At 30.8% G+C, this 12,974-nt stretch overlaps 1 protein-coding gene across 1 annotated transcript; it reads left to right on the top strand.

The window, feature by feature from the left end:
* Positions 1-2,977: 2,977 nt before the first annotated feature.
* LOC119667856 lies at positions 2,978-6,543 on the top strand. Its single transcript, XM_038077197.1, has 5 exons — positions 2,978-3,497; positions 3,575-3,747; positions 3,819-4,003; positions 4,085-4,309; positions 6,350-6,543. Exons 1-5 carry the CDS (start codon positions 3,040-3,042, stop codon positions 6,461-6,463), a joined length of 1,155 nt encoding a protein of 384 aa, XP_037933125.1. The 5' UTR covers positions 2,978-3,039; the 3' UTR covers positions 6,464-6,543.
* Positions 6,544-12,974: the final 6,431 nt, after the last annotated feature.

Below are 12,974 nucleotides of genomic sequence, written 5' to 3'. Positions count from 1 at the left end.
GTTAAGTCTACTGTTGCGGTTACTATGTCACCATTCGAGGTGACTTTGAAAATGGACAAGTTGAGCAAGTTTTTGCAACCCTTTTAGATAATTCAGGTAGACAAAGCTGCGAAAATTAAAAATAAAGACTAAAATTACGGAAATAAAAATGGGTCAAATGCAAGTTAAAAATGTCAATAATTTACTGCAAATTTAAAAAAATTAAACTTTTTGAATTTAATCGTAAAATTATTTTAATAAAATACTCAGAATTATCTCATACACCTTACAATAAAGACTTTTATAAAAAAAATTAAGTTCATACAATATATTTAAGTTAAAATATATTGTATGAGACTTTAAGTTATATACAAGTTAATTAATAATATATTTAATAAATTAAATTTATTAATATATTTTATATCGCACACACAGTTAAAGAAACGATTAAAACCTTTGTATTTACCATAAATATTCAATTGTGTTATATTGCGCTAAATGGTTGATTAATAATTTTGGTCAACAAATAATTAAATATTAATTAATAAAAGAATAAATGCAAAGATAATACAAAAAAAAACAAAATTTAGCAAGAAATAAAATAAATTTATTTATTAAATTTCCTGAAGTACATGAAAAGCTTGGAGACTTCGAGTCTCTGTAGACTTCACAGCAATAAGCTTCGTTGTGCTTTTTGCCACAACATATACAGCAAAATGTTAATAACATTGTAAAATTTAACATAATGAAACTGCTGTTAAAATACGGTTATTGCTTCTTAAAGCTTGTGTTATTAAATATTAACACAATTGAACTATAAATAAAATGTATCTTTATTTATTTATTTTTATTTATTAAAGAATTATTTATAATTTTTTTATAATTGTCAATAATAAAAGAAGGATTGAGTTAATAACTGATGTAAGCATATTATTGGATGATATAAAAAGTAAGGGTGAACCTTTTTTGGCACATTTTTAAACAAAAATAATATTTATTTATTAATAATTAGTTTTAAATAATTTTGTATTGGCCATTCTTATTTATAACCTCTTGTCATATTTCGGTTAACTTCATAATTCTATCAGTGTAAAACTTATGTGCTTTATCAGCGGAAAATCTGACCATCGGGTTTTCAGCGTTTGAGCAATTTTTTACCACTAACAGAGTTTTGCAAAGACCGAAACAAATGACAGTCAAGTGGGAAAAGGACCGAGCTATGTGTTAAATGCATCAAAACTTTCCAACCAAGTTCCGTCAAATTATCCTAAGTCATTAAAGATGTATGTAGCCTGGTATTATAACGGAACACAACTTATGCTCTGTTTACCCATACTGATCGCTCTACCATAACTGTTTCTTTCAAACGATCATCCAGTTTCACTCGAAGCAATTCATAATAAACAATTCCCACTAAACACGTATTACAACCTTATTTGCCGTCAGTCTGGGCTTAAAGCCCTTTGTGGAGGATCACTGACTTTCAACTATGATCCAATGATTTCCTGCGTTGGGTGTTCTCTTTAATTGATGTGGAATATGTTCAGGATTAAACATCTTAATTACTCTAAATTATAATAGTAAGCACATGTTCATACTTGAACAGTGCTTTAGACACTAACTCACGTTTCATCATGCAAAGAAGATATAGTATTTTTGTGACAATTTTTATTATATATATATATTTGTTAAATAAACTTTAACAGTTTAGTATTTACTACTTATTTTTTAAAAAAGCATATGTTAATAATTGCACTATATATAAATATCAACTGGTAGTGCATAGATTCATTTATTAAACTTATATCATATAAAAAAAATATGTAATATTATAAAAATAAAAAAAAATTAATTATTAAAAAATAAATTTTTTAATATCATAAAATATTATTAATATACATGTTCCCTAGTTCAAGAACAGAAAGTTGATCTAGAACCAAGTAATCGCCCGATGCTTCTCTACGGGTGTGTTGCATATAGCAAAGCTGGCAACTTTACTATCCAAAAGCTAGAAGTTGCTCAAAGTTAGGCTCTCCGAAGACTCTTCAATGTGTCATGATACATCTGCACGAATGACATGCTAAGAGATCTCAGAATAGACCCTATAAAAAAATACATAAGAGACAGAGGCCTGAAGCAATAAGCAAAAACTGACACGCTGCACTACTTAACACTATCTAATATCAGAGCAGTCACTAGCCGTATGGGATGGTATGCAGATCTTAGATCAGTCATCGAATAAGCAGTGAATCTTGTGAGAAATACATAAATTAGTCAAAGAGAAGGGAGCGGCTCTGTAGAAACTTCCAGCTAACAAAGAGTAAAAGTATCCAGTCGCACTTACTCGAAAAAACTTCAACATAAGAGCTGTAATTCTTTATGTATATCTACATTATTATGATGATATTTTTATACATGATATGTTTTATAAAATGATGAAACCAAAGAGAAATTTCTCACGAGATACACATGCGCAAGTGAAGCTGTTTAAGCTACACGCTATAGAGGCTCCAAGACGAAATCGCCCGAATGACCATAAACTGGAATCCGAAGTGAAGCCAACAAAAAAAATTGAAGGCGGTTGCATCTAACGACATGGAAGAATCTAATTGTGGCCTTTCCTCCCCATAGAATTTAAGGGATATATGTTTTTATAACAATGTGTTGTATACATGAGACTCAGATATTGTTTGAGCATGGATCTGAGTTATCTCACTTGCTATTTCTAGCTCATATGCTCTCTTCTGTTAAGTACCTTATCCAAATCGCCTTCTAACATTTCATTTTATCGAATATCACAGTATCTACACAAATTGTTAAACTATAGTTATAATAGTTTATCCAATAAAAGTGCAAAGAAGGAAGAATTTTATTATAACTCCATTAATACTTTAATCCGTAATATTTTTCTGGCAGCAATTGCAATACAATTTTTGATTAAAAAATGAAAAATTATAAAATTGAAAATAAATAATTTTAGTTTTCACTAATTTTTTTACATAATTATTTCAAAAAAGATTCTATTATTTATTTTTTACTTTTTTAATTACTTTCTAAATTATGTCTCCCACCTTTGATCCACGCGTAACTATCAATACCGTTGTAAGAGTCGATCATCCATCATTTCTTACAACCCTTGATGTCAGTACCGAAATTGATGAGCTTATTAAGCCAGAACCTTTGAAAACGAATTTAAAAACATGGAGTGTTTACCAAGTTGGTTGTCAATTATTAAAGGCAATTAATATCGCTCAAAACGCTTATTGCTTTGAAAATCAGAAAAAACTTATACTACACGAATCCCTGAATAATATCTTCAGTTGGAATATTGCGGATAACCTTGCAAGACGTCTGGAAGATTTGAATTGGTGGAAATTATTAATGTGGCGGGAAGACCCTCAATCTTTAAATACAAGCAAAACAGAGCATGATTTTGCGCAACTGGGTAAGTACATCAAGGAAGTGTTGGAGGAGTATTTCAATAATAGTGAAGATAATAAATGCTTGGAAGTACTGGAGTAAGTAAACATTTCAATAAAACATCTAATTTTGAATAAGTTTAATAATATATCTACTTTGTTTTATTGATCTAAAGTCCTGTTATACAAAACCACAATTTTTACGACATATTACTAGCGTCACGTAAACGTAAGACAAGTGTAGAATTTGGTCTTTTCCGTACAATTGCGTCTAGTAAATTTTTGGTTAATATTTCGCAACAACGCATTCGGCGAAAATATGGGCAAGAACAATTAATGTTTAAGAAAAGTAAGATATAGAGTTCAAATCAACCTATATGCTATTTTATATTTAATATAAATTATCTCTCTATATACAAGTTGTTGATCCAATAATTGAACGTTACCGATTGGCACATCAAATTGGTGTGGAAACTCAATTTACGCAGCTCTACAAACTTAACGTCGAAAATCTTCAGAAAGAAATAAGGGATATTTCAAAATTACACAATCAGTCTAAACATACAACTTACTGTACTTGCAATATGTACTACATGGAATCAGAGGTAAGTTCACTTATCAAGTATCTAGTCACTTTAGTTCTAGAGTTCTTTAGTTCATTTCTATTGAAATTTCTGTTATTGAAGAACTTACGTCAGTCTATAAGTACAATGGAAGAAAAGTATAGGAAACGTTATGATGAAGAAGAAGATAAAAAAATTATGCTTAATTCTGCTATACAACAATATAATGTTAAATTGCAGCAAGCGCAAACGAAGATTGTTTATATGAGGGAACAACTTGCAGAGGTCCAACAAATACAGGCAGATAAGGAAGAAGCTGCACGAGAAAAAGAATTGGCCCTATTGAGAGTATGTATTAACAAACAGTAACATTTGTTATCATAAATTATAACTTTCTGAATTATTACTTTAAGCATATCAGGTTAAACAAATCATAAATAACAATGCGATCATCATCTTCTTCTAGTTATAATGTCTAGATACCATTATAAAATTTTTTTTTTTATAAACCCGACTTATTGTTATGTTTTCTTTAATGATTGAAAAAATTGTTTTAAAAATCACTACAAGTTTTCAACTGCTTTAATACAGGACTGACTATATTAGGACTATGTTGGTGGACCTAATATCTTCAATTTTAATATCTTCATATTTAACAAAACATATTTTTTCTGTTCAAGTTAGTAATTACTTAACTTCATTTAGAAAGATTTTAATATATCACTTACTGAAAATCAAATCGCGCCAGTTTTTGACATTTCTGATCCCAATGTTTTAGCCACGTATATTGACCTTACATTCGATTAGCGTCATTGACTTGTTGATATAAATCTTTAACTTCAAGTAATCGCAAAGAAAAAAGTCTGTCGGTGTCAAATCTGGCGAATGCAACCGATCAAGAAATATAATTGTTTGTGATATGAGCTGTATGAGGTGATGCGTCATCTTGTTAAAACCATAAGTGCTACCCATCATTAATATAAACATATGGAATCAAAAAATCTGTTATTACAACCCAATAATACATTATTTTGCACTGAGTTCTTTGGCTGCGAAATTTTCATCGGATCGTACTATTTACTTTTAATCTGGAGTCCTGGGATTAGTGACAATACCAGAAAATAAAAATTTACCGAATAAAATGTTTGACTCTATTTTTCGATGGTCACACTTTTGAATTTATTTTTTCATCTCAATTTTGAAAGTACTGCTAAATAACTACAGTATTATAGTGCTACAAGTTACAGTGCTACCAGATAAGTACATCTAATATCACCAAATCTGTATTTAAATACGTACTCTTATTAGTCATTTCCACCTTCCTTGTTAAGGCTACACTGCTACCAGATGGGTAAACCGAATATTTTCAACCCTGTATATAGTCGTAAGAAACATGTCTCACCATATATCCCCATGTACAAAATTAAATTTTCTTTACAGACTTTTTTAATCCCGTGCATGCAAATTGGTGACTGAATTTCAGTAACTGAATTACTGGACTTTAATAAAGTTACCTATTTTGAACAATGTGGGTGTAGCTTACTTTTTGAGATGTCAAGGTTTAAAGATTTACTATTTTGGAAAGATTTCACTAATAAGAACTACATCCAACTTCAAATTGATTACGATTCACATAACGTTTTCTTATTCTTAGTAAGAATGTCCAACTTTAAAGCCAAATATCTCGAAAACAGTACTGAAAAAAGAATTTTTTAATGTGTTTTGTTTAAATTAAATGTTTTTCAAAAAGACATACCCGAGATATCGAAATCGTCTCCAAACAATGATTAATTTTATGACTAGAGTAAGCTATCAGTTGTCCTAAAATGTGCCCTAAATATATATTATTTTCTTAAATTTCTTTTCTTGTGGTGGTATGCACGTTTCTAAATAATTTAAGAATTTCCTTTATAAAATGGATTAAGTTAGAATCGAAAAACTCAAGTTAATTTATTACCATAACGAACAATCTATATCTATCTAATGCTTTATCTATTACTGTAACTTTTAAGCACCATTAATATAAGTAAGTTTAAGGAATTTCGACTTTCTTTTAGAGAAACACCAACCACCACTGATAAACCACTTGGCTTCAAGTCCTTATTGCAAATCCTTATGAGATCCATTTAGTCGAATATACCCAGCTGTGCTATATTCTTAGTATAAAAATGAGAAGTTAAGTCTTTGTCTGGAGAGAGCCGAACACTGCCCTAATAAAAATTTAAAGTTTCTTCTATGCCCTCATCCTTCTCCAACTTCTCCGTTAATTCACTTTTATCTAACAAATCAAACCTATTTAACAAATTTTATAGCTTAAATTCAAATAATTCCATGACTTTTAATTATCAGTACTATATATTATATATAATAATTCGATTCTTATTTAAGGCTCAAAAGCGAAAAACAAAGTTAAAAAAATCTTTAGAAAAGTCCAAAACTCCAACCATAATTTCAAAACCAAAAAAGCCGAAAAAAAAGAAGAGTCCAAGAAAGGAGAACTGAAATCTTAAACACAACTTAATGAACAAAGTATAAAAGTCAAAATAACAATATTAAAATTCAAAAAAAAAAATTAATTAATTAAATTATTTAAAATGATTATATAAACCAAAAACTTAAAATTTTTAGTATTAGAAATAAAAATTCAGCACGATAAAATGGTTGGCTATAAAATGTGTAACTCAATAAGTGAAAGTTGAGAAAGGGTTAAGAATAATTTTTTGGTTTTATATAAAATGTATATGGTATGGATATATTATATTTGGAATCATCAGAAAACGTTTTAACAAAATAAAACAAAAGTTTTTACCTATAAATGTAAAATTTAATTTTTTTTTCGAGCTTCAATAGATTATTTCCACCTTTTGTATATCTTTCATTCACAAAATTTGCAATATAAACATATGGAATAGGGCAGAATTAAAATGATTTCCTCATACTAAGTTAACCAAATTATAAAACACATACCATAACACAATATCACTAGTACATTCTCTTTCTATGCTCTCTTCTAAGGTAAGGTGCTGAAACTCTCTCATTTCAAATTATATAGTTTCAATCTAGTTCAATAGTTTAATAGTTCTTATTTTGCCAACGACTAATAAATGATTAGTCTGTTATGAACTACTTTAAATGCTCTCACAATAAGGGTATAGCCAAGAGAATAAAATAGAGTAATATTTTTTCAATTTCAATTACTTTAACATGTCTGCATTAGTACTCCTTAAAGAGACTACTTTAACTGTTCTCACAATGAGAGTATAGCCAGGAGAATAATAGAGTAATATTTTTCAATTACATTAGTATTTCTACATTAATACTCCTTAAAGAGTTCAGATAGTTTTAAATCCATTGGGTCTTCTTTGGTAATACAATAGCCAACTCTAAAGTTGGCCTATCAAATCAATATTGAACAAATACAATTTTTTGAATGAGTATATTAAGAAACATATGTAACAATTTTCACATTAGATCATAATGTTTAGCAAATCTGTTGGAAGTGAGTTTGAGTCTTCTGGTGTGAGTTGATTCTTTCTTCGGTAATAACATATCTGGAGTTCCGAGTTTTCATGTGTAAGTAGTCGAGTTATGTGCTTTACACTAATCGTTTTTGGTATATACTAATCAACATTGACAATGGTTCTTAATATTTTTGATTGTTGCCTTTGAATAATTTGAATGTTAGATCTGGAGGCAGTACCCCAAAGTTCGAAGCGAATATTATTATAAATATTACCATTAATATTATTATTATTTCGTTAATATTGTTTATTCAAAATTTTAGAAAATTTTATTATTTAAGTATATAATAAATATTCATAATATATGGAAATGAAACTTCCTTAAAATCATTAAAAAAATTTTTTAATTCTCTTATTTGGCAAATAATTTTAATTATTTATTTATGTTTCATTCTTATTTACAAAAGGAAGCATTACGGATCTACAAAGGCCAATAAAAATTATTTTGAGATACCAAAACAACACGCGAAGATGGATAAGAAATTTTGTCTTCTTACAGTGAAGATCAATATTACAACGCACTCTCTCTCTCTCTCACACATATTTGTTTTCTCTCCACCAAAACTTTTTAAAACTCTTATACGTTGTACAGTATTTAATATTTTTGCTGGCTGCTTTAACAGAATTGTATTGATTCTGTTAAAATTATAACAAAATATTTGGTATCAAGAAGATGTGAATTGTAGTCACTGGCTAAATTGTTGCTAGACACGTAATGTTGGTCAAAAATACTAAATTCTAAATTCTTTTTTTTTTTTTTTTTTTTTTTTTTTTTTTTTTAAACTTCATTTTATTAAATACAATCTATTCTATTCATGAATAATAAGTACTACTTATGGCAATAACAATATATGATTGGCATGTACGGGACTACCCAGTGGTAATCACCGCCTTATGAAGAATTACAATTTTTAGAATCTGCTCGGCAAATCCGAAGTTGCATAGCGTATTAATCTACGAATGTTAAAAGCATCCCTCGTTAGGCCTGCGGCAAGGGGGTTAGGATGAACTACCAGTCGTGAGTGATAGTTGCTGCTTATCTGCTGTATTGACTCGTACACAGTAGGGATGCCAAGATCATGATGTAGGACGTTATTCGGGATAAACCATGGGGCGTTGGCGCAGATACGTAGTATTTTTGATTGAAACCTCTGAATCATATCTAGGTTTGACTTCGCTGCTATACCCCAGATGGGTATACCGTACGTCCAGATTGGCTTTAAGACGACCTTGTATAAAAGTATTTTATTTTGTAGCGATAATTTGGATTTGGGATTAAGTAGCCAGTAAAGTGAGCGTAGCTTTAGTCCTAACTGCTTCCGTTTTGTAAAGATGTGGTGACGCCAATTTAGACGGCGATCAAAATGTACACCTAGATATTTGGCGTTTTCAGCTTGCGGCAATTCACGGCCATTCAGTCTAACGGAAGGGCAGGTACCGTGGCGGAGTGTAAAAGTAGTTTGAACTGATTTGTTATCGTTAGCTTCAATGTGCCAAATGTCTAGCCATGCGTTGACATCGTTCAGATTACTTTGCAAAAGTTGTGAAGCTACTACAGGATCTGCGTGTTTCGCCATCACTACAGTATCATCCGCAAATGTTGCAGTGTATGTTTTAGCGCTGAGTGGGAGATCTGCTGTGAACAGAGTATATAGAGTAGGACGCAACACACTTCCTTGGGGAACTCCAGCCTCTATTTGAAAAAGTTCAGTGTGACAGCTATTCATTTTAACCATAAAGTGCCGATCTAGTATATATGATTTTAAGACGGAGAAGTAGCTATGCGGGAGTTGTAACTTTAATTTGTAGAGAAGTCCAGTGTGCCATACTTTATCGAATGCTTGTGTTATGTCGATAAAGGCTGCTGTGCAGTATTCTTTATTTTCCAATGCAAGTCTTGCAAAGTTATATACTCTATTTACTTGTTCAATAGTAGAGTGATGTTCGCGAAACCCGAATTGGTGGTTGGGAATCAGACATCTATTTTCGATAACTGGCTTTAGACGTTTTAGGAATACTCTCTCAAATACTTTTGACAACACAGGAAGTAAGCTGATCGGTCTGTAAGATGTTGCAAGTTCGACGGGCTTTCCGGGTTTTGGAATTAATATAATTTGAGCGACTTTCCATTGAGCTGGGTAGTGTTCACAGGTGCAAATTGCATTGAACAATTGGTTTATGAATTTAAAACCCACATCTGGTAGCTCATGTAGCACCTTTCCGGTTATCAGATCATATCCTGGAGCTTTTCTGGTTTTAATTTTGTTTTTTATGACCCACTTTAATTCACGAGTCAAAGACCTAGGAATAGGAAAGTCTAATTGATGCGGGTGTGAAGAAAAGCTTCAACTTCAGAATCTTTCAGATTATTTTTTGAGCAGCGTGGCTGAAAGACTTTACCAAGATGCACTGCAAAAGTTTTCGCTTTATCAGCATCAGTTTTAGCCCATTGCCCATTACTCATCTTTATTGGTGGTATATGCGATGTTGGTGCATTAAGTATGCGTGTGGCTTTCCACAAGGAGTACTCAGTGGCCTCAGAGGAAGACAAGCTTGCTAAGTAAGTTGCAATGCTTGCATTTTTTCTTGCCTCTAGATTTATTTTGAGTTTTTTAGTGGCTACATTCAGGCGCCTCTTATCGTTAGGATCTCTCGTCATCTGCCAAACCCTACGTAATTTACGTTTTTCAAGTAGTTGTTCTTTGATATCCTTGTCTAGATGTACAGTCCTACAATTCTGTGTAGACGGAGTTGCAGACCAAGCTGCCTTTTGTACAATTTTGTTGAATTGTTCTACTGCGGCTTCAATGTCATGATTAGTTTTAAGAGGAATATGTGTCGAGAGGTGTTCGCTAATGTAACTACGGAAAATAGCCCAATCAGTTCTTTTATTGTGAAGTCTAAGTTCTGGAGTTTTTAAAACGATATTCGAATGAATTTCTAACAGAAGAGGAGAGTGGTCAGACGAAAGATCTAACGACGACCGCAAGGTTAGATTATTTATGGGTACACCCTTACAAATGCAAAAGTCAATGACATCTGGTGTTTTATTTAGATCTGTCGGCCAGTAAGTGGGTTCGCCAGTAGATAGGTGAAATAGGTTGCTTTCTTGTATCGTTTTTAATAGCTCGCGTCCTCTGGGTGTTATTAATCTTGAGCCCAGAGGACGCGAGAATTCTAAATTCTAAGAATATGTGCATATGTAACAATAATTTATTTTACATTCCTTGTTTTTTTCAAATAAATAAGCATATATTTTCTCCCATCCATAAATGTTTATGAAAAAAATGGTCAGCTTAAAACAGAAAAAATTAGCAACAATTTGCTTTGCCTAGTAAAGCCGCCATATAAACAATTATTCCAAATGTGTGTTGTGATCTTTAACAGAATCTTGCTTTAACAGAATCGTATTAATTTCTGTTAAAGTCAAAATAACAAAATGTATGGTCTTCACTGGCCAATGCAAATTGTTGCTAGACACCACTTCAACAAAAGCTCTGAAATTAGTATTTTTGTTTTTGCTGTGATCGCGCAAACTTCACAAGCTTTGCTCTTCTCAAGCACTCGGCAGTCTGTTTTGTTTATTCGTTCGAGGTGGAAGTGCTTCGCTCGTAGTCGCGTAAAAAATTATTTCTTTTGTTTTTTTTTTGTTTTGAAGCTTCTGAACGCAAAACGTGAGCGGTTAATAACATCGCGTGTGTTTAAAAATGTTAGTTTGTGTGTTTACTTTGGCATTGTAGCTGAAGGTATAAAGCAAAAACCAAGAAGAAAGAAAAAAGCAAAAAAGCAAACGACGTCTTTACAGTAAAAACCAACAAAAAAAAATAGAAATTAACAGAATTACGGCAACGAAACTAATTCATGTGTTTGTTGTTGTTGTTGTTGTGAATATTGCTGAGAACTGGAAACAATTTTTGGTAATACCACAATTTTAATTTTTTGTGACCATTAAATAATTATTTAAAGTTATTTTTATTGTCATGTACATTTGCAAAATAAAATAATTATTTAAAACATTAAAATATTTTAATAATCGTTAAAATAATTAAAAATATTGTAGATTACTAACATTAATTTGAACGTAGATCAAGAAACGTGTTTTATTACATTAAACTTGGCTTTAACTGCATTCTCCTCTGTCTTTGATAATAAACTAGTCAAGTTAATTAACACTTCAGGGTAAAATTTCTAAATAAAACAAAAGAGCTCAATTGCAAGATATCGTAAGATAAACAACAACAACAAAACCCAAAGAAATACAAAGAAAACAAAGCCAAAGATAAAATTGCCACAAAACAAAATACATACGTAGCGCTGCTCAAATTTCTACAACAAATCTTAACAAAACAATAACTACACAACAATAAAAATACTAACAATTACAACAACAAATCTCTGCTCCCCGCGGGTTTTTTTTGCCATTAAAATTGTTGCTCCAATTGTTCCACATTTGAATTATCAACACATAACACAACAACAACCACTTTGCATAAAAGTCTAAATTTATTTCCATGATTATTTGTTTACTAAATGCGTATACGTTCTACTATATATTGTGTATGTATGTGTGTGTGTGCGTGCATATGCATGTAATAATGTTTATAGTCCCTGTGTTGACAGTGCATGTGATGCTGCATTTTCTTCCAGCTCCGCTTTGTTTACATATTTTTTGTTTATTTTATTTTTATTGCACACCCCACACATTTTTAGCAGCTTTTGTTGTTTTATGGGTTAAAAGCATTTCCAAAATGAAAATTAAGTTGAATTCATCCATGCCGAAGAAAACATTTCACATCTGCAAGTGCTAGAAAGATTTTGCCTACTCCATCATTTGCGTGTGGCATGGGAAGACAATAAAATTAAAAAGCATTAATTTTTATTATTTTATTTTTTTTTTATTTTGTAATATTGTAATTTTCCTATTTTTAGTCCATATAATACATATATCATTGAATAATCCACCTGCTTTCAAGTTTCATGACTAATTTGATATAAGTGCTTTTAATAGATAATCAGATTTTGATGTTCATCCGACACTCCAATTAATTTGGTAACTTTTTTATATAAGAAAGTCTTTCATGCATTATAAACGGAAGATATTTTCTACCTCTTCATACCCTACATACGATTGTGAATTAAACTTACATTAAGGTTATAAATGTGTCTTTAATGTGGAGAATAATATACAATAGATACATGACTAAAAAGAGCCATACAATTAGCTTATTCCGTGTTGTTATTCTTCTTCTTCCTCTTTTTCTTCCTTTTGTTGTTGTTGTAGTTATTGTTGTGGTACTTTTTGTTCTTCTTTTTCATATTCTTCTTCATCTTCTTTTTCTTCTTTTTCTTTTTCTTCCTCTTATCCTCTTTTATTTCTTCTTCTATTTCTTTTTTGCTATTTTTCTTCTTCTATTTCTTAAACTGCTTTTATTGCTTCATCTTTTTTTTTTCTTCTTATTCTTCTTTTCTTCTTGGTTTTTTTAGTCTAAAGA

The sequence above is a fragment of the Teleopsis dalmanni genome, chromosome 1 (assembly GCF_002237135.1).
Source record: "Teleopsis dalmanni isolate 2A chromosome 1, ASM223713v2, whole genome shotgun sequence".
NCBI lineage: Eukaryota > Metazoa > Arthropoda > Insecta > Diptera > Diopsidae > Teleopsis > Teleopsis dalmanni.
Note: the sequence above shows the minus strand (reverse complement) of the source record. Positions and strands in the feature narration are given on the sequence as shown.